Source organism: Canis lupus, chromosome 7, assembly GCF_003254725.2.
Source record: "Canis lupus dingo isolate Sandy chromosome 7, ASM325472v2, whole genome shotgun sequence".
Taxonomy (NCBI): Eukaryota; Metazoa; Chordata; class Mammalia; order Carnivora; family Canidae; genus Canis; species Canis lupus.
The window spans coordinates 44,499,044-44,521,235 of record NC_064249.1 but is presented as its reverse complement, the minus strand read 5'-3'; the positions used below and the strand labels follow the sequence as shown (position 1 = coordinate 44,521,235).

The 22,192-nt window shown below is 50.3% G+C and overlaps 1 protein-coding gene across 3 annotated transcripts in view; it reads left to right on the top strand.

Moving 5' to 3' along the window:
• RNF165 (ring finger protein 165) overlaps positions 1-20,779 on the top strand; it is a 105,177-nt gene extending 84,398 nt beyond the window's left edge. Inside the window, exons 2-8 of one of the 3 annotated variants that reach the window (XM_025428988.3) lie at positions 154-469; positions 1,952-2,062; positions 6,900-7,029; positions 8,843-8,947; positions 9,276-9,371; positions 13,765-13,871; positions 14,402-20,779. In XM_025428988.3, the coding sequence (XP_025284773.1) occupies positions 154-469; positions 1,952-2,062; positions 6,900-7,029; positions 8,843-8,947; positions 9,276-9,371; positions 13,765-13,871; positions 14,402-14,519 (983 nt within the window). In that variant the 3' untranslated portion in view covers positions 14,520-20,779. Of the gene's footprint in view, positions 1-153; positions 470-1,951; positions 2,063-2,394; positions 2,531-6,899; positions 7,030-8,842; positions 8,948-9,275; positions 9,372-9,980; positions 10,084-13,764; positions 13,872-14,401 lie in introns of those variants that run through there. The other 2 variants (XM_049112671.1, XM_025428991.3) reach the window with 2 other exon arrangements.
• Positions 20,780-22,192: the final 1,413 nt, after the last annotated feature.

Below are 22,192 nucleotides of genomic sequence, written 5' to 3'. Positions count from 1 at the left end.
CGCTGGTTCAGGATGGCCACGTGGATCTCAAAGCAGTGACATCGCTGTGCTCTGGTGAAGGCCCCCAGTGTTGCCAGCTGCGGGGCGTCCCCTCGGCAGGGGAGGGGCGCAGGGCGGGTCCTCACGGAGTCTTCTCTGTCCTTGCCTCTCCAGGTGCCCCCTTTCAAAGGTCTCAGCATCCTCACGCTACCTCCTGCCGCCACTTCCACCTGGGCCCCCCGCAGCCGCAGCAGCTGGCGCCCGACTTCCCCCTGGCTCACCCCGTGCAGTCGCAGCCGGGCCTCAGCCCCCACATGGCCCCGGCCCACCAGCACAGCGGCACCCTGCACCAGTCGCTGACTCCGCTGCCCACCCTGCAGTTCCAGGACGTCACAGGTCCCTCCTTCCTACCTCAGGCCCTGCACCAGCAATACCTCCTGCAGCAGCAGCTCCTGGAAGCGCAGCACCGCAGGCTCGTCTCGCACCCGAGGTGGGCGGGGCCGGTCCGGGCCTCGGGCGGGTCACCTGGGGGTTCCCTGGGGGGGGGGGGGGGAGGCAGCTTTTGCTCCAGTTAGAGGTGTTACTTTCGGGCAGTGAGCGCCACCTGGACCCGACGCGGGTTTCCTGGGGAGCCAGTGTGTGTCCTTGTCACATCACCCAGGTGTGGGGATTGGGGCCGAGTACCTGGCGGTTTATAGTGCTCAAGGTGTGGGAGATGGGATCCCTCATGTCCCCTGCAGCTTCATGATCATCTGGTTCTAACACCTAAGTTCCCTAAGCAACCCCAAAGAACACAGCTGCTTCTGCCCTCCGGTCGGAAAGCCCATGGTCTGGTTGTGGGGGACCAGCTAAGAAACCAATGGAGAGTAAAATTAGACAATAATAGGTCTGAAATAGCTGTGGGACCCTGGGCAAGTCATATCACCTCTCTGAGCCTCAACTGTCAAGAGAATGAGATTACATCAGTAGTTCTCAAACATTTTTGTTTTAGGACCCTTCACCCTCTTAAAAATTACTGAGGATTACACAAGCTTCTGTTTATGTGGGTTACAACTATTGACACCTACTATCTTGGAAATTAAAACTAAGAGATTTAAAAATATGTATTAATTTGTTTAAAAATGCAATAACAAACTCATATGTTAACACCAATAGTATCTTTTTTGAAAAGGAGGTATATAGACAGGTAGTGAGAGGAGGGGCTTTTTTTTTAAAACATATTTGTAATCTCTTTAATGTTTGGCTTAATAGAAGACAGCTGTGTTCTCATGTCTGCTCCTGCATTCATTCTACTGCAGAATCGCATGCAGTTTCTAGAAAGCTTCACCATTCACTTGTGAGAGAATGAGAGGAAAAAAGCAGATAACATCCTAGTGTTATTATGAAAATAAATTTGACCTAATGAACCCCATGAAGGAGTCTCAAGGACTCTAAGGCTCTAAGTATCCGTGACCGCAGGGGTTTGGGTGCTGGGGGCAAAGGTGAAGGTTGCAGCAGGTCGAAGGGAGGAGAGGTCACCATGCCTGGAGTGTGTAGGGAGGTCTTCCCGCAGGTGGTGCTTTTCCCTAGGGCGGTGAAAGCTGGGAAGAGTGTGGAGAAGGTTGGAGGAGAGAGGGGCGTGGCAGGAGCTGAGGGGTGCACAGGTGTGGGAAAGCCTACAGGAGGCACATCTATGTGTATTGGAGCCAGCCCACCCCAAATTCAGAGGGAGGAAGTAGGAGAAGGAGCAGAGGAGGCCAGAGAGTTTGGGTGGGACAAGTGGCTGGCTATAGACGCACGGAGGGAAGAGCCATGGTGTATGTAGGGGGCAGTCCCCAGACAGTAGGAATGTTTGAGTTTTCAGTCGCTGCTGGCTGGGAACGTCCTTGGAATTTAGGAAGAGGGACAAAGGCCACCGCTCTGTAGGCTGTAGGCTCAGGCTCATGGGAGCTGCGCTGGCCCTGGGCAGCCCTGACACCTCCTTCCCATGCAGGCGGAGTCAGGAGCGTGTGTCTGTCCATCCACACCGCCTCCACCCCAGCTTCGACTTCGGCCACCAACTCCAGACGCCTCAGCCCAGGTATTTGGCTGAGGGCACTGACTGGTGAGTCCTTGGGGTCCCTAAGCAAGGAAGGGGGGGTGGGAGGAGGGTCTTGCCTGATCCATGAAGTTCCTGTTTCCTTCACTTTGAATGGTGCAGAAGGCCTAGCCCTAAAGCTCCAGCCTTTGCTTGTGCCCCCAGACACCCTCAAAGCTTAAGGGCCCCCACTGGGCCTGGTTTCAGCAATTAGCTCAGGATGCTGCTGGATAGCATCATGTGCCCAGCTTGGGGCTCTGTGCTCATGGTCCTGCAGGGGAGGAGGGGAAAGAGATACAAAACATTGCCCAAGGTCAATGAGGGCTGGAAACCAGTGGTTTCTGGGAAGCAGGCAGAAAGGACAGTCTCAGGAGCTAGCTAGTCAAGGAAGCCTTCTTGGAGGGGGTGGACCTTGAGGGATCTTACAGAGAAGAGCCAGGGCAAGCCAGCAAGACCAAACATAGGCTCATGGAGGCAGAGCCAGCAGGGTTGGAGGTAAGGAGTGGGGATAGAAGCTGGGGAAAGAGGTTGAGGGCTTTGCCATGGTATCAGGAGCCAGGTCCCTGAGAGGTCTTCTATAATCTCTTGCACTTGAGACAGAGGTCTTTATGGCGCTGTGATGCCATGTTGTTTGATTTTGGGTCCTCCGTCCCCCTGGACTTTGGATCTAGCTCAGGACTTGGCCGACATAAACTTGGGTGCCCTCCAAACACCCCAACACTTGAAAAAGATGTACAGTTCACTAGGCATTTAGGTGTAGAGGGCATCGTGCCTGAGGCTTATTTTTAAATACTTCAGGAAAAAAAAAAAACCCGGGGAAGTGTGTGTGTGTAGATGTGTGTACGTATGCGGGGAGAGAGAGGGAGGAGGAGCTGAAAATGCAGCAAAATAGTAAACCATTAACACATGGGGAGCCTGGGGGAAGGGTATCCGGGAAGTCCTAGTGCTGCTCTGGTAACTTTGAGGTCAAAAATGGTGTTGTTGTTTTAAAGAATGTAAAAACAAACAAAACACTTTTATGGAGAAGGATGGACTATTTTTTTTTTTTTTTTTAAGAAAGCCAGACGTGTACTATGTCATTTTTCAGCCCTCGGTCACGCAAATGAGACATCCAGGAATGGTGCAAAAGCTGGAGGGTTCAGCTGACTGCATGTGAAAGGTGCTTCCAGAGGCAGGAAATAGTTGTTCTAAGTGGTCCCGTGTCCACCAGCCCTCTGCTGGTTCTGGGGGACGCTCTGTTAAATTGAATACTTCCTCAAAAGATAGGCTACACTGCAGCAGCCAACTTTTCAGCCCAGGCTTTTTCTAATTAGCAGATTCAAATCAGGAAGATATAATTGCAGTTTGGATTGAATTCTGTCCCTCAGCAGTCAAGTCTGTCCAATTTAATTCAATTCAGCACACACCGGGTGATTTGAATAAACACATGGGAGCCAGCATGGCAAGTGGGGCCAGGGGAGGTGACATGGGTGAATGGTGAGCATCGTCCTGGACAGGTGTCAGGAGCAGTGCAGGTGTGAGCCCTGCCAGCTTGCTTGCCTTCGCCAGATCTCCAGTCCTGCTCCTGTGCTTCTCTCACTCTGCCCCCCTGACCTCTGTTTGCCTGAGAAACACAAAGACTGGGGCCCTGTGAGGCATCAGCAGGAGTCGAGGGGAGACCCCTACCCTGGGTCACACCTGGGTCCACCCTGGGCTTTTTCTGCCTGGCCTGTCCCCCTTTCTTTAGGAGGTTTGAACCCTACGCAGGCAGCTTCTCTTAGCTGGGCATCCTGGCCTGGGTGGAGTGTGTGGGAGCAGCAGGTCTTGGGGGATCAATCCCAAATATGGCCCCTTTTTTGGCTCATCCCTGATAACTCGACCCTGACCTTGAACTCCAATGTCTCTGTCATCATCACGCTCCTTCTCTGACTCAGTCCTGGCTTCATACTTCCAGCTGTGCCGCCCAGGTCTTACTGAGCCCTGCTCCACCACCCAGTCCTAGCCCTGGCCAGGCACAGCCCCACCCCCCCATCCCCCCCCCAGCCCCCCACCCCCCCAGGACATCTGGGACCTGTGAAAGGGTGGATGGAGGACAAAGGCCTCCTGCTAGCCTTCTCCTGCAGGCAGCTCTGCCTCTGCCAAGCCTCCAGATGCACCTGTGAGACGGTGCTGGTCCTGAAGCTCCCCAGGAAGAATGTAAGGGTCTTTGTAGCAACCAGACCACAACCTACTTCAAGGCCATTGATAGTGAGCGGGAGAGAAAGTTTAGCTTGATATTTAGACACAACTGACAAACACTGTGCATTGAGACAATGGCCACAGGACATCTCCAGGACACCATTCTGGGCTAGCCCGGTGACCTCGGGGCTGTAAAGGTACTATGACCCTTTCCAAACGTGGCCAGGTTCTCTCAGTCTAGAGCAACAGCGGAAGGTGGGAGACACTGCTTCTCCAGGGGCTGATGTGTCCTCAGGGCAAGTCCCAGCCCAGGCGTCTTTCAGGTCCAAGGATCATCCCCTGCTCAGGGGTCCTGGGTTTTGGAAGGAATTCTCCAGTGAGATGCTAAAGGGGGAATCCCGGAGCCCACCTAGGGCTGACCTGGACAGGTGATCCCACTCATCCGAGGGTCAAGGTAGCATTGTCCTCCAGTTAGTGTTTTCGTAATCAGGGTGACTCTGTTACACGTTTCTTGGGACTTTGCTTTCCGTAGAATTCCCTGAGTATCTATTTGCTGCTTTGAATTTGTTGGGACCCCTGAGGCTGCTGGGTAAATGCTAAGAGTCAGAGCATCTGTCACAGGGGGGTGCCCCATGGAACACCTTTCCCTGAGGTGGGTCAACAGAATGAGCCCAGGCAAGGCTTGGAACCCAGCCCGGGGGGCAGGGGGGTGGTCCTCACTAGCTAGCCCAGGGCTGCTCTTCCAGCCTCAGCGGGATCTGGGGGGAATCCCAGAGGCCGGATGGCTGGATTTCTAAGTTTGCTTCCAGTCAGATCCAAGAGGATATAGCTCATTTCCCAAATGACAGGCTCGTGAAGACTTATTCCAGGGATTCGGGCTAATATATTCAGGAAATACAGGAATATATGCATATCGTTTTACACACTCACACACACACGCACAAACACACACACACACCACATCTGGACCAGATATTCCTTAAATGCTCCCCATATCTTTTTTATCTTAGTCTGGATGTATTTGTTGAAGAAATTTGAGCCTCTTTTTCTATGGAGTTTCCCCCTCTCTGCATTTTGCTGCTTGCACTCTGGTGTACCTCACAGCTTCCCTCAGTTTTTCTCCATTCCCTGTGCACTAGCACGTAGGTCAAGGGTTGAGCAGATTCACATCCAACCCTTACTATATCTTGGCAGAAACACTTCATAGGGGGTGCATTCTCCTGGCAGAAAGCCAGTTGTCCCTCCTTCTGTGATGTGAGCAGCAATTGGTGATCTTTGCCAGAAGCTTTTATCCTTTTGGGGATGCAGAGAGGTGACAAGTAACTCCACCATTCCTCACTTGTTTGTTAGCTAGAAAGGTTTTCTTTTCTTCATTTTTTAAAAGAGTTTATTTATTTATTCATGAGACACGCACACACAGACACACACAGAGGCAGAGACACAGGCAGAGGGAGAAGCAGGCTCCATGCAGGGACCCCGATGTGGGACTCGATCCCGGGTCCCCAGGATCACGCCCCAGGCCAAAGACGGCCCCAAACCGCTGGGCCACCGGGGCTGCCCAGCTAGAAAGTTTTCCTAAAGAGACATTTCCCTTCATCATTTGGCAACCCTCGTACAGTTAACAGAGGAAAGGCAGGATATCCCTTTCTTTACTAGTTTTCAGGATGAAGTATTAGTTCCCCACCATCCTTCAAAGGTACTGATTTTCTTTTCTTCAGGGAGGGGAAGTTATTACTTTTTAAAAAAATATTTTATTTAAATTCAATTTGCCAACATATAGTATTACACCCAGTGCTCATCCCATCACGTGCCCTCCTCAGTGCCCGTCACCCAGTACCCCCGTCCCCGCACCCACCTCCCCTTCCTCAGCCCTTTGTTTGTTTCCCAGAGTTAGGAGTCTCTCCTGGTTTGTCTTCCTCCCTAATTTGTTTGTCCCCACTCAGTTTCCCTCCTGTCCCTTGTGGGACCGGTTTCCTTTAACGTTGTTTCCCTCTCACGGATCTGAACCTATTCTATGAGTTTGCATCTGCTGTAATTATGCTCCCTGACATGCCCCTTGTCCAAACTCTGGCCAGTGGGAACTCCTTCAGGATGGTTCCTGAATCCTTTTGCCATGACCTTGATAACTTCCTCCCTTTCAGTTAGGACAAGAGGCTTCAAATCATTTTGCACATTTTCTGCCCCAGGCCTGAAATTAGCCATTTCCCAAGGAGCCCTGCTTCCTCTTCAGTTGCAATGACTGGTTAATTTGTACATGAAATGAATTTTCCTGTACTTGTTGGGGGGGTGGGGCAGGGTCCCTCTTCTGGGGTTTTCCCATGGTTGCACAAATATGACCTCTGCCCCTCCACCTCCACCTGACATATCTCCCCTTTGCTCTGCATCCCCGACTGGCTCTATTTGGATTCTTTCAGCGTTTCTCTCAGGAATGGGCTTTGTCTTGGGAGGGAGCCTTGGTGCACTAATTTTATGATGTTTTATGAGGCGTAGGCAGTTCCGGACCCCTCAGACCTGGCAGGCACCTTTCCTCCCCTGAGTCTCTGCTTTCTTCACTAGGAAGAAGGGGGAAGGGGGAAGCTGAGTTCCTTGCAGCTTTGGGGCCCTGTGACTCTGATTCTCATCCCTGGGCCAGAGGTCAGAGGTCCCTCTTGTAACCAGATGGCTGGACCACAGCACCCTGGGGCTCACTGTGGCCATGTCCCCGCAGGGATCTCAGTGTGGACGCCGGCTTGAGTCCTGCCCAGTTCCAGGTACGGCCCATCCCTCAGCACTATCAGCATTACCTAGCGACTCCTCGAATGCACCACTTCCCCAGAAACTCCTCCTCCACGCAGATGGTGAGTGCAATGGCCCTGCCAGGAAGCGGACGCCCTGGTTGCCTGCCTGTTGGGTGCCAATGGTGGGCTAAAGCCAGCGGCTCTGTTCCCCTGTGTCCTGCTGTCATGCTATCATCCCCCCCCCCGCCCCCCCGCCACTGTCTCCTCACACTCCTGTTCCTGCTCTGGTTTGAAAGCATCTGCCGAACTAAAGTCAGTGCTATGAGCAGGACCGAGGGGGGCACTGAAGGAGGGAAAGGAAGGCCTGGCGGGCTGTGGTCTGTGGGGAAGAGGCTCAAGGCTCAGAAGAAGCAGGGTGATCCCTCATTTTCACCTCACTTAGTTAATTTCTTGGGGTCAGCACCTCCCTGGGCTTTGATTTTACTTATCCATGAAATGGGATGAAGATGCCCACCTCGTCCTTCTCACAGGGCTGGCGTCCTTCTCACAGGGGACAAAGGAGCCCCCAGAGGTGGCCCTGGGCCCAACCTGCTGATCCAGTTCTGCTCTCTGCAGGGGGCTGGTCCTTGTCACTGCAGGTCGCTTGGACTGCAGAAGGGGGCAGGTTGGCTCCCTGGCATTGCAAGCTACGTGGAGCAAAGGTGAAGACACGCCATTGAAGCAACAAAGGACCAATTGCAAAATCTTGTCTACAGACAGCTTGTGGGTGTTGCTGCCCCTACAGTGCACTTCCCCCCTTCCAGCCCTTGTCTCTGCCATTAGCCATCCCGTTCCTCAGTCTCCTTTTTTTGTACAATGAGAGGTTTAGATGAGTAATCTCTGAAGACCTGGTCAGCTCTAAGGGTCTATGGTTGGTGTTATGAAGCACCGTCTCTTTAAGAAAAAACTAACATTTATTGAGCACTTAATGCATGGCAGGCACTGTCCTAAGTACTTCACGTGAATTTCCCCACAACCTTACACAAAACAGGGTATTACCCTTGTTTTACAGATGGGCAAACTGAGGCATAGAGAGGTGAAGTAACAGGTGCTATGCAGTAAGTAGGTGGAGGAGCTATGATGGAAATCCGGCCCCTCTGACACAAAGCCAGGGCTAAGGCAAGATCAGTGGGGCAGGGCCATGCCAGTACAGGGTCAGAACCAGTCTTCATTTAAAATTTGGATATTTTGTTCATTATGGACTTTTCGCATTAATTTTGATTTAAAAAAATACTGTATTAAAACATTACCTATCTCAATTATTGGGTCTATTATGCTAAAATATTATTTGCCTTGATTACAGAGTCATTGGTGCTTAGATTTTGTGCTCTCACTTGCCCCTCCTAGACAGGATCTGGCCCACACTCTACTGTCTGAGGCACCATCTGAGACAGTACAGAGCAGAAAGGAAGGAAGTGGCCTGTGGTCACTCAACTGCCTGGGTTTGAGGTCATGGTTTTACCACTTGTTTGCATAACTCAGGTCCTTACTTGATCTATTTGTATCTCATTTCCCCTACCAGTGAAATGGGGCTAGTAATTGTACCCACATTCGAGATCAGATGAGATCATTCAACTAGTTAATCGTGTGATGTGCCCAGACTGTGCCTGCCTTGAAATAAATGCCCAATCAGCTTAGTCATCTTACTAATTATATAAGGACGTAGTATATGTATTTACTAATTTATATTTACTTTATTGATTTTGCTATTTTTTCTGGGGCTAGTCTGGCACAGGCTTGGTTCTGGATGAGGACGAGGGATGTAGGAGCAGGAAAGATAGCACTTCTGCCTGAAGAATCTCGGGGAATGTACAGATTGGTGGTTATGGGGGAGGAGTTGGATGCTGGGCTCATGCAGCCTGGAATCCTATCTGAGGCATTTTCTCCCCAACAGGTCGTCCATGAAATCCGAAACTACCCATACCCTCAGCTTCACTTCCTTGCTCTCCAGGGACTGAACCCCAGCAGACACACCTCTGCAGTGAGGGAGAGCTACGAGGTACGCCTTGCCCCTCTGTCCAGCTCCAGCTGGTGGAAACACAGTTATTGTACATCGTCCCTTCTCCCTTTCTCCTGCTGGTGGGTAGGGCAGATGAGGTTGTGGGGAGCTTCAGGGTTGAGAGTAAGAGAGAGAAAAGGAGAGAGCGAGTAAAAATGTTGGGGTCTTTCAGTACCAGAGAAGTTCTTCCTGATGGCTATGTGAATGCTTCCTGCTAACCGTCTCTCAGTGTCCCTCCCCCTCATCCTGTGTGTGCATGTGTGTGTATGTGTGTGAGTATGAGTGGTTTGCATGTAGAGTGCACATGTTCACATTTTTCTCTTTGCAGGAGCTGCTGCAGCTTGAGGACAGATTGGGAAATGTGACTCGGGGAGCTGTACAGAACACCATCGAGAGATTCACCTTCCCCCACAAATACAAGAAGGTGAGTCTGCTAGCAGTTCAGCCTGTATAGTTGAGGGGTTGTGGTTTAGATGCTCTGAAGCTGTGCTACTTTCCCACAGTCTTATCCCTTGTCTCTGTCAGGTGTGACCAGGAGGGGAGATGGGAGTGCCTCTCATCACAAAAGAGGAGGGCTGGGTGTGAGTGTACACATGGGCTGGTGAGTGGGTAGTGTTCGGTAGGTGTACAGGTATGCGAATGCTCCTATCTGAAGGAGGTGGGCAAAGGGAGCATCTGCCATGAAGACTAAGATATACCTTAGAAAAGAATTCCAAGTCCAATCCTGTGTGTGGACAAATGGAGAACTAAGGCAAGGGTTTTCAATCCTCACTGAGCATCAGGATCACGTGGGGAGCTTTTAAAGCCATATGCTCAGGGCTCCACCCTAGGCCTATAGAGGTAGACTCTCCAGGGTTGTTGCTCAGTAAGGTGGAGTAGGCTTAGAACCCAGGAATCTGATTTTTAAAACATTTTAAGATTCAAATAAATAAAAAATTTGCAAGTGACCAAGATGTCCTTGAATAAGTGAGTAGCTAAACAAACAGTGTTACATCCATACAATGGAATATTATTCCAATATTTTCTTAAATAGGCTATTAAGCCATGGAAAGACATGAGGGAACCTTAAATGCATGTTACCTAAGAAAAGAAGTCAACCTGAGAAGGCTGCATACTGTATGATTCCAACTATATAGCATTCTGGAAAAGGTAAAACTAGATAGTTAAAAGATCCCTTGTTGCCAGGGGCTTTGGGGGAGGTATAGATGAGTGAATGGGGAGATCACAGGGTATTTTTAGTGGAACTGTTGAATGCCACTGTAATGGTGGACACATGACATTGTACATTTGTCAAAACCTATAGGACACTACAACACAAGGAATGAACCCTAATGTAAACTAAAGTTCTTCAGTTAATAACAGTATATCACTATTGGTCATCAATTGTAACAAATGGATCTCACTAACCCAAGATGTTAATAACAGGTCAAACTGTGTGTGTGTGTGTGTGTGTGTGTGTTGAGAGGGAGGAGGGATATGAGAATGGGCTGTATTTTCTGCTCAGTTATAATGTAAACTAAAATTGCTCTGCAAAATAAATTCTGCTATGAACACATTTTTTTTTTAAATTTAAGAATTAAAAGCTTGACAAGTGCTGAGAAACTTGGAGTGAGAAATGCTCAAGCCAGAGCCCATCTTCACTGCCTCATGAGGCAATGGGGCACAATGGTTGTGATCACTAGGTGTTGGAGTCAGGGCCAGTTTTTAATTTCAGTCTTACTACTGTCTTTGTTTGGGCTGCCATAACAAAATACCATTAGCTGGGTGGATTAAACTGCAGACATTTATTTCTCACAGTTCTCAAGGCTGAGAAGTCCAAGATCAGGGCACTGGCAGATTTAGTTCTTGGTGAGAGCTCTCTTTCTGATTTACAGAGGGCTCCATTCTTGCCGTGTCTTCACATGGCAGAGAGAGGAAGCTCTGGTGTCTTTTCCTCTTTTTACAGGGGCACTCATCATATGGGCTCTGACCTCATCCAAATCTAATTAGCTACCAGAGGCCCCATCTCCTTGTGATACCATCACATTGGGGGTTAGGGCATTAACATATGAATTTGGGAGTGGGAAGCACAGACATTCAGTCTATAACCACCACTAATAGCATTGTAGCTCTGGACAATTTACTTGGCTTTTCTGAACCCTCCCCTGCCCTTTTTAATGAAAAATAGGAATGATGTGTTAGTAGCAACCATAAGGGGTGCTCCAGGGATTCAGAGGGACAATGCATATACAGTTTAGCACAGTGCCTCGTATCTGGTGAGTAGTCAGGAATGGTGAACCGCTCTCACCTTGAAATAGGGCTCACTTATTTTACAATAGTGATGATAAAAGAATAAAAAATCTAAAAGAAATATAGTCACATAGACAAATACAAAAAATAAGAATTAGGCAAAGATATGAAAACAACAGACAAAATGAAAACCAATAACAATGACGTGAAAGGACATGTGAAGGACAAAAAGGTACAGGTGGAAGAGGTTAAAATAAATATGAAATAAATGCTGAGAAGAGTCACTGTTAAAATAAAAGTTACATAGATAATGAGAAAACAAAACCCAGAAGACCTAAAAGATTAAAAATACAAAAGAGGAAATAGTATAATATTTGAAAAGATACAATAATTGGGGCACCTGGGTGGCTCAGTGGTTGAGCGTCTGCCTTCGGCTCCTGTTATAATCCCGGGGTCCCAGGATCAAGTCTCACATCAGGTTCCCCGCAGGGAGCCTGCTTCTCCCTCTGCCTATATCTCTGCCTCTCTCTGTCTCTCATGAATAAATGAATAAAAATCTTTAAAAAAAAGAAAAAAGAAATTAAAAAAAAGAAAAGAGACAATTATTAAAGAAATGTAGATGAGACGCACCTGGGTGGCACAGTTGGTTAAGCATCTGACTCTTGGTTTTGGCTCAGGTTGTGACCTCAGGGTCTTAAGATGGTGCCCTGAGTTGGGCTCTCTGCTTAGCATGGTGTCTGCTTAAGACTCTCTCCCTCTGCCCCTCCCCCCTGCACTCACTGTCTCTCTCAAATAAATAAATCTTAAAAAAAAAAGAAATACAGAGTAGTCATAGTGAAACAAGGTAAGACTATTCAGTTGAAATCATTAACTATAAAAGGGAAATAATGAATAATGGTGGGAAAAAACAATAGAATATAGGCAAATAGTGAATCTTATTAGTATCTTTTATAGAACATCCCTTTTCTTGAAGGACCAATTGAAGAAAGGCCACTCCTCCCAGAAACACAGCTGGGCTGTTAGATGTTCATGACTCCATTTATACTCAAAAGCCATGATGATTATATGAGGCTATGGATGTAATTCTGATTTTCTGGTTTCTAGACAAGGGAACACTTACTGCGGTGGAGATCAGATCACATGGTTTGCAACTGGAGTGTATAGGGCTCACGGAAGCTGAGAGCAGAGTATCAATTTTCTTCTATGTTCCAGTGAGGCTACAGTTCTCTAGAGATCACATCAGACTAAGGAACCCCAGAGCTCAGTGCCAGGGACTGAAGTGGGGGAACCTAGCATCTAGGCCTGGCCCCAAGGTCATAGTCATTCTGTGGGTGTTTTTTGTTTTTTTTTTGTTTTTTTTTGTTTTTAAATCTTGTGACTCTTTAGATTTTTCTCTTGGCAAAATGACCTCAAGTCTGCTTCTCTCTGGAGTGGGGACTGAAGGGCTAGTTTTCTGCCCATGGATATTATCAGGTTTTTTTTACTGTACAGCATGGAGATGGGAACAAGAAAGATGGGCTGATCTCATTCACTGATTAGATTCCTTCCTCCCTAGAATATTTTTTAAGCACAGATAATGTACCTTCTGCGTGTCCAAGTGTGGAACAGTACCCAAGGAAGGGTGAGCCATGGTCCACAGCGTCTAAGAACTTGGAACTTTCTAAATAGCAGTTAACTATTTTCAAATAATTAGCATAGGATTTAAAACAGTTCAACTAAAGTCAACAAGTATAAACAGAGGCTACATGATGTCCAAACTCATGTTGGAGCCAGTGCCTATCTTAAAGGACTTTGCTGGATAAGAAGAGATCTAACAATATATAAAATTACAGTATGATACAAATTATAGGAGTTGAGGAATTTTTCCTTCATCTAGTAATGAATGAATACATGAGTAGACCTTAGTTGAATAAAAGAGAGAAAGGAAGGAGGGAAGGAAGAAAGAAAGGATGGACGAATGGAAGGGTAGACAGGTAGATGGATAGAAGGTTGGGTGGTTGGAGGCAGAGTGGGTAAATGGATGAGTGGGTGAGTGGATGGATAGGTGGTTGGGTGGATGTATATGGATGGATGGATGGATGGATGCAATGGTAGATGGGTGGATGGGTGAGATATTGGGTGGATGGAGGGTGAGTGAGTGAGTGGATAGGTGGGTGGATGAGTAAATGGGTAAGTGGATGGATGGATGAAACATGCTGGACCTGAATGTGGAGGGAGAAGCCTGGAGGCAGGGATCTAGGTTGGAAAGGATGTAAGGAGGAATGGACAGTATGAGAGAAATCAGAAGAGGAAGCCATTTATGCACAAGCCATAGTTTTGCTATGGCTCGATTCATTAAGCACCTGGTTCCTTTCCGAACTTTATGTCGTATGTCTGCCAGGATACCACAGCTGTATCCTGAGGCAAGGAGGAAGAGTTGAGGAAGAAGCTGGGAGAAGGATCTGGGGTGACCACCCAAGTCTGGGGATTCCTTAAGAACTTAGAAGGATACTGCCTCACAGATAAGGGAGGGGGAGTCTATGGTTGAAAGACAGCAGTCACCAGGTGAGTGCTCCAGGTAACTAATGCTCCTCCTCTGCTTCTCATAGCGAAGACCCCAGGATGGCAAGGGCAAGAAGGAAGAGGGGGAGGAGTCGGACACAGATGAGAAATGCACAATTTGTCTGTCTATGCTGGAAGACGGAGAGGATGTGAGGTAGGAGACCAACCTCTGGTCCCTCTCTCTCCCCCTCCACCATCCCCAGCCGCCCCTGCAGGTATTAGTGACCACTCACATGCTGTATGTCAGGGGTACGGTGCTTGTTCTCTTGTGTGTGTATGTGCTAAGTGTGCCATCGTGTGCTATGTGGTGGTTCTAGGAAGGTGGGGGGTGGAATGTTCTAGATGTGCGATGCTTATTGGTTTGGACTAGTGGACACAAAGCATAAGAGAACACAGTGCTATTTGGCCTGGGTGGATGTAAGACAAAGTCATGGCTTTGTTTCAGGCTGGTCTGAAGGGGTTTCATGGAGGAGGAGGGCCGTGGGGTGCTCCTTCCTGTTGTGACTTCCCATCCCAGCCACAGCCTCACACTCTGGGGCAGGGCCCCCAAACTCCTCTTTGACCTGCCACCCAGGGGTGCCATGGTAGGTCCCCCCACCTGCCATAGCCTGTATGGCCTCACCCCTGGCCCTGCCCCAGACCCCTCCCTTCCTACCAGTCCCCTGACCTTCCCTTCTCTTCCAGGCGCCTCCCCTGTATGCATCTCTTCCACCAACTGTGTGTGGACCAGTGGCTCGCCATGAGCAAGAAATGTCCCATCTGCCGAGTGGACATTGAGACACAACTGGGAGCCGACAGCTGAGGGAGGAATTAGCCAGTGGACGCCCCATCTTCCTTCACCAGGTCCCCCCACGGCCATAGCCCTTGCAGCCAAACTTTGCCTTCTGAGCCATTTGATGTAGAGGAAAAGCCTGCAAGCACATTTTGTGGAAAGAGGAGTTGGCGGTATCAGCGTCTGAGGGAAAGGAGGGGTGGGGGGAGGCCCCCCCACTAGCCAGAATGGTGACTGCCCCATCCACCTCGCTGTGCGGGAGGGAGCGGGAGGGAGCTGGCCGTGCCCGGAGCAGGGGTGGGAAGGGGGGCCCACGCTGCTGAGAATCTGGATGTGACCTGGAAGGCCCTAGCTGATAGACAGGCCCCTCAATCCTGTCCTTTGAAGGATTGTATATATACCTCTCGACCACGTAGAAACCATGTAGGGGTCTCTAGCTATTTCTGTGGATGGCAGCCGGAGCATGTTAGCTTAAGAAAAATGTTGTGTGTGGTGCTCTAGTCATCTTGTGGTGGACATGTCGCTATTACGAATTCGCACCAAATATTTCTCATTGAGTTCCTTGTTTTGGTGCCTGACTGAACCAGCCAACGACAGCCCAAATCTTCCCGTCTTTACGAGAAACAAGGAAAAAGGAATCCAAGGTGAAAAAAAAAAAAAAAAAGCCAAATCCTGTTTCTGGTGAAAAAAGGATGATTTTTTTTTTCACCCAGGTTGGGAGGTGGGGGCGGGGGTGGTTCTTGTTTTGTTTTTGGTTTTGTTTTTTCCTTTGCTTTTGTTTTTCTCATGTTTACAGCGCGTGGAGTGTGGAAGGGGGAGCATCTGGGGAAGGGGAGGACCGGGAAAGGAGCAGATGGGGGGTAGGCTTAGATGGGCCCCTGAGGGGGTTCAGCCAGGGTGAGGAAAGCCGAGTTTGAGTAGGAGCAAGGGAGAGTCTGTCTCGAAGGAGGGCTCCCCAGTTCTGGGACCCATCTCCCTAGTTCCAGCCATGTCCCCCGGTTTCACATGGGATTTGGGAGAGGCCAGCCTTCAGCTCGAGTTGCTCACCCATTTTCCTCAGAGCCAGGGTGTCCCTGCTCATGCCACCTCTTCCTTTCACCTGTGTGTATGCCCCATCACAAAGAGGCAATTTGGTCACTGCCTCCCTATGCAAAAAATTAACTGGATGATGAAGATATGATAGTATAGGTGGTAGACACTCGGTCCCGGCTAAAGTGCTCTTGGCTAGCACTCAGGGGGTGAGGTCAAACACCATGGACCTGAAGGAGGGCCCGCAGCTCCCTTTGGGATGTCTCCAATCCTGATGGAGTCCCCCAAAGATGGCCCCGTGTCCTGAGACCGTGTTGGCTGGGTTTGGGAAGGCCCTGTGTCCCTAGTCTCTGGCTCTTTCTCTGACTCTTTGATAACCTTGGGCAAGTCCCTTTTTCCTCTCTGTGCCTCATTTTCCTTCTCCTTAGAGGGGAGACCAACGACAGTGCACCCCCAGTCCCCCTTCTTCTACCTCACCCAGATGTTGTGAGGATTGACACTATCCACCCAACAAATTCATGCTCCCTCCTGGGAACCACCTTTGGGGTTTAGGGATGGGGGTGGTGGGAAAGAGGGACCTGGGAGTTCCAAGTGACAGCACACAATGTGTCTTTCCGCACCACCCCCACAATTTTTGTGAACCTCAAAGGGAGCAGGGAGATGGGAGGACAGAAGAATGGAGATGGGAAAAATCCATGAAATTCCAACCCCAACCCCGTAGTCCTCACCCACAGGTGGAACACTCCAGCCCACTGGAATTCCGCTCCTTTCCTTTGCCCCTCCCTGCTCCCTTATTTGCACTGCCCTCAAAGCCTCCCTTTGCCCACCCCTCCCACCCCCGCCCCAGTCTCAATGCCCTCACATCAGTAAGAGAAGACTAAGGAGGACAAGATATTCCACCCATACATGAGGAAATCCTGTAAGGTCAAGGAAATCTAAGTCTGCATTGCGGCTACAAAGGGTACATCCAGTATCAATGGGTAAAAATGCCCGAGAAGTAGATTTTGGATTGAGGTAGAACCTTCTAGCACAACCAGAGCTGTCAGGTGGAGGCATGGCTCTTCTGGACACCTGCAGGCACAGAATGGGGGATGTGGCTGGCTTCTGATGGGAGGGTTACTCGAGGATCTGACGCAGCCTGAGGCCTCTCCCAGCACCAATACTCTGGTGTTCTAGAAAATCTTTCCTGAGTGCCTGTTTAGTGCTGGGAGAGAGGACAATACCCTGCCTTGAGGAGCTTAGGCTTTTTAGCCGAGGAGCCAAGATGCATAAAATAGCACAAAAATGATGACGAGCTGACACGGGGTTAACAGCAATGCGCGTTACCCAGTCCAGTTCGGTGGTTCCAGCCTGCGGACTGTCTCCAGGGCTAAAGGCCGGAGACCCCACAGGTATAGAAAGTGCTTCCGAGTCAGGATTTTGGGGAGAGCTATTGACTAGCAGCCACGGGAAGTTGGAAATTGTCCCCAGCCTGCTGTACCCTGGAGGCAGCCAGGGTGGCTTGGGAAGGTCGGGAAGGTCGCTCCCATCTGGGACTGGGGCTCTCGTGCTCTCTGAGGCTGGTTCAGAAGGCTCGGGGGAGAGGGAGTCTGCGCCGAGCCAGGTGGTGCGTGAGCTGGGGTCCGGGGTCCAATGACAAGGCATGCCGCACTGCTGGGCCTCAGTTTCCCCAGCTGTGATGCAAGGCGGTTGGACTAGATGCTTGCCAAGTCTCCTTCCAGCACCCGATCCTCTGATCCTCCCTGACATCGACGCATCTTTCCAGCGGTAGGGCCGCCTGCTGAGAGCCGGGAAACTACTCCGGGGGTGACACTGGCCGGAGGCTGAGTGTGGGCTGCAGCCCCTGCCCCCCGCCTCGCTCTGGGCAGGCTCTGAGGGCCCAGGCTAACCCGAGGCGCTGACTGGGGCGGGGATCGCTGACTTTGGGGGTGCATCCTGAAGCCCCCTCCCCTCCCCACCTCTCTGGGGGCCCTCGTACCCTGCAGGTGGGTGCAGGAGGGGACGCGGACTCAGGCTCCCGCCAGCTCCAGGCCCCCAGCTGGACAGCTCTCGGGGTGAGAACACGGGAGAGGGGTCTGTGCTTCTGCTCCCCCGAAGCCCCCCTTTCCCTCATCGGGGAGCCTGGGAAGAAGAAGAAGAAGAGGCAGGCTCAGGCCTCAGCACCTTGTACCCACCACCTCCGGGAGGAGAGACCCCCCCAACCCCGGGAGTGCTCCTACTGCTCAACTCAAGGGACTCAGACCCTTTCTTGACTGAGACGCATGAGTGCCTTCTGGGGCGAGAGCCACCCCAGGATTCAAGTTGGGCCTGCCCAGCCCTGGCCACAGCGGGTCGCCAAGGACGCCAACCCATGAAACCAACGCCACAGGCCACAGGCGGCCTGCCCGGGCAGGGGTGTGGGTGGGGGGCTCCTCCACTAGCCGGGACCCCCCCCACCCGGCGCCCCCTGGGCCCTCTGGCCCTGGCCAAGAACCATGGCAGGACTCAAGCTCCTCTTCTGCAAATGTCCCCAGCCTCCCTGCAAGTATTCTCAACTCTTTACGCCTAATGAACAAGCACAGTTTTTTCAATGGTGAAAAAAAAAAAAGCACCAGATCTTTCTTTCTCTCATTTTTTCTTTTCCTGAAGAAATCCCTCAAACACTCCCCCCACCCCCCACCCGCCTGCTGGCGGGACAAACACTCCCCGCGTGGGGCTGTAGCAACGTCTGTCAGGTCCCCCTGTCGTGTTTCATCTCCTGCGCGTAGAGCAAATGCTAGAGCGATTTCAGCTGATAGAAAAACAAAAATGAAAAAAAAAAAAACACAAAAAACAAAAAACATGGCACGTTGCTAGTTTACAGGGTTTTGTGAGTTTAAATGCCTTATATTTAACAATCATAATTTATGACTAACTTGTAGATATCGTGGGTTCTTATTTAATTATTTTTATAGTTGTTTTGCATTTTTAATTATAATTTATTTATTTAGAAAGGATACTAATTTTTTTTATTACTCCTATTACCTCATTTTGGCGTTGTTTCTGGGAGTGGAATGCTTTGCATGCATTGGTACGATGACAAACCAACTATGAATACAAAAAAAAAATTTAAATAAAATTCCGCGAACTTTATTTCGTCCAAACTATCAGGGTGTGTGATTGCAAGCTGTCCTACTGTGGTGCTGGCCTCTTTGGATACATTCCATACGAAATGCAAACCTTTGATTCTGTATGCTGTGACCTAGTGAAAAAAACTCCAATATAGTGACTGTATTTAGCACATATATAAATATAATTTGCACTTGTCAGCAGACTGGGCTAATCCTTTCACTTGCTACCCTGGCCCCCTCCCCAACCCCCCCATCATTCACCTGTTTTTCTTTCTTCCCTTACCCTTCCTGCGACCTCAGCCCACGCTGTCTCCATCCTCCTAGCAAAGTCGGGGGGTGGGGTGAGGGGGGGGACACTGGGGATCACTCTTTCCACCTGGGCTCAAATCTCTCTGATTCCAGAACTAGGCCCCTCAGACATTACCAGCAGGAGCATCTGAAAGCCAAAAAGCCTGATTTATTAGGAAAAGCCCTGGACTGGGGGATCAGGAGGCTCAGGTTCTCAGCCCAGCCCTATTGCAAAGGTCCCTTTGACCTTGAATAAGTCACTTGGTCTCCCTGAGTCTCAGCCTTCTGAGCAGGGCTGAGGGGGGTGAAGGGGAGCATGTCTAGGGTCTCTCAGATCCAGAAAGATTGACACAGAAAGGGGGGGCACCACGCTGCACTGTCTCCCCTCTCAGGGCAGAAGTCAGGGGAGGAGAAAGGATGGAGGGGTGGAGAGAAGGAGAGCATCTTGCAGGACACAGGGAGGCAGGTTAGGCTGACACAGCCCAGACGTGGGACCTGTGCCCTCACAGGCTTGGTGGGCCTCTGCAGAGCGAGTTGAAATCCATGTGTTGTTAGCTGTGGGGTTGGGGCAGACAGGATATTAGCCCCACAGTGTGGTGTTTGGGATTGGCACTCCATCCTGTCCTCTCTTGGAACCTTTGGTGTTGAGCAGAGCCCTGGGACACAGATTTGGGATTGGTGGTCTGACCTCCTAGTATCCCCTCCCTCCTCTGCTAGGGGCATCTGTGGGCAGGTGGGGCTGCTGGGGGTGGGGAGTGGACAGGGCCCTCCAGTCTCCTCATTCCTGGGAAGGAGTGCTAGGGAAGGGTTTGGGAAAGCAGTGGCCTCAGAGGCTGGTAGTGCCATGATCCCGGATGCCTTTGAGCCAAACGAGAGAGAGAGAGAGAGAGAGAGAGAGAGAGAGAGAGAGAGAGAGAAGATCCATGCCTCCAGGGGAGGCCTCTGAGTCTGCTATGACCCTGGCCAGGACAGGGAGGAGCAGTCTTGGGCCCTCTGCATGTTTGCCTCTCCCTCCCGTCCCCCTTCCCTTCCTTTCCTGCTTATCCTTCCCTCTTGCCTCTTGACATCACTGCCTTTGCCTGGTGGAGAAGTCCATCCTCCACGTGAGGCTCCTGGGATGGTGCTGATGAGGGAGGAGGCGGAGGCCCAGACTCTCCATGCTGCTGGCCCGGGCTTGCAGGAAGTGGCCGGGCCTCACAGGGTCCCTAAGCCCCAGCTTTGCTCTGGTCGGACTATGGGTCCTGTTCCCTGGGCTTCCTGCCTGCTGCCCGCTCAGCTTCCCTTTCTGCCTCTGCCCTGGAGTCTTGTTCTCCTGCTTTCCTTGGAGATGGCTTGTGGGGTGGCCCCCTGGGGTGCTGGACCCCCCAACACACACACTGCAGGGCCCCGGCAGACACTGCCCCCTGTCTGCCCCCTTGGCAGGGCTCCCGGACAGACATGCCTTATGCTGCTCTGCGGGGTCAGAGTGGGAAGGGGCCCTTGGCCCTGGCTGGCCTGTGCCCCCGCCCCTCCTCCCCCCACCCTTCCCTTTCCCCAGCCCCGCCCTGGCCTCGGAGGTGGCTCTCTCTCAGCTCTGGAGCCAGCCACACCAGGCCCGCTGGGGGAATTTGGTTGCCCCTGGTAAGTGAAAGGATTATCCTCAGTGTTGATTGTCCTTTTTTGTAATCCTCCTGCTGTTCTGTTCTGTTGTGCTGTGCAACATTTTGCTACATAGACTATTTTATAGCAGAAAGCTAGAAGAATATTTATTATGAATATTAAAGCAATAGTGCATCAATGAAAAGGCGGAGACATTAGGAATTGTGTAAATGCTTAGATTCACTTTTGGTGGATTTTTTGTACTTTATTTATAACTAATAAAAATGAACTGCATTGCTAACTACACCTCACTTGTGCAGGGTGCTTCTTTCCATGCCCACCCAGGGCACTGCTGGGGAAAGCCTCTCATAGACCTGTCTTTTTCTAAGAAACCAGGTGATATCATTCACCTTTTTTCCCATCCCTCTTTCTCATTGTCCCGTCACTCACCTGTTTCCCTCCCTCCCCTCCCCTCCTCCTTCCTCCCTCCTTCCCATCTCTTATCTCTCATTCTTTTTTTTTTTTTTACCTCCTTTATCTCTCAAAAAAATCTGTTCACTGCGGTGAATCTAATGAACCTGTTTCCTAACCTTCAGCCTATGAATCCTAAAGGGGAAAGTTCTCATTTTTGAGCAATTTTCAAATATAGCCTCTCGTGTTTTGAACAAGAGAGGCTCCTCACCTTCTCTGTAAGAGAAGAGGTTTGCTTTCCAATGGTAGGCATGGATTTCTTATTCTTTTGTAAGGACCCAAACTCAGATACGCTGTGTCCTCTAACATGTGGATCTGTGAACCGAAAGTTGACTTCCTTTTTTTTTTTTATATAAATTTATTTTTTATTGGTGTTCAATTTGCCAACATGAAAGTTGACTTCCTTTCATGGCCTGAAAACAGAACCCCTATTAATAAGCCTTTTCTTTTTAAATAAGGAACTTCACTTTCTAGAGCAGTTTTGGGATTAAAGAACCCTGAGCAGAAAGTACAGAGTTCCCCACTCTCTCCGAGATCCCCCCGTTAGTAGCATCTCTCCTTAGTGGCGTTCATTTGATACAGCCATGAGCCAGTATTGAGATATTATTATAAACTCAGATCCCGAGTTTACATTAGGTTAATGAAGGTTCAAAGCCCTCAGTGCCATGCAAGCGAGATGATGCAAAGTGCTGTCTGTAGAGCCTTCCACATATTTCTGTCGGTGTCTCCTGACCCAGGAACCAGTGCTTTGAGGCTGGCCCCACCACTTACCAGGACTCGGCTGGCAGACAGCCGAGAGATGCTTCCCTTCCTTGCTCTTGCACACCCTAAATATGGGGATGGCGATCTAGGTTCCTTCCAGCTTTCGAATTCCACAGGTTTCTATTTACAGGCCCTGTGTCCCTCCAATACCTCTGCCTCGTTGGTGTCTGTTTATAACCGCAGTGGAGGTGACCCTGGGAGGACAGGCCTGGGCCAGCTGTGGGGTACGATCTGGGGGCTGGGGCTGGGGCTGGGGCTGAGGCAGGAGTTCTCTTTCTGAGGATTTCGTGCTCCCCCCAGTAAGAGGCCAATGTACACCCTTCCTAATCCTCTCCACCTCGATGCCCCTTCCCCCCGTCCTTCTGAGGCAGTGCTGGGAGGAAAGAGGTTTCTCAGAGCATCTAGGTTCACACTCTGTGCAGGCCTGCTACCCCCAGTCACTGGCAAGTTGCCCTAGGGTGTTAAGAAAGAGTCTCTGTATTAGTT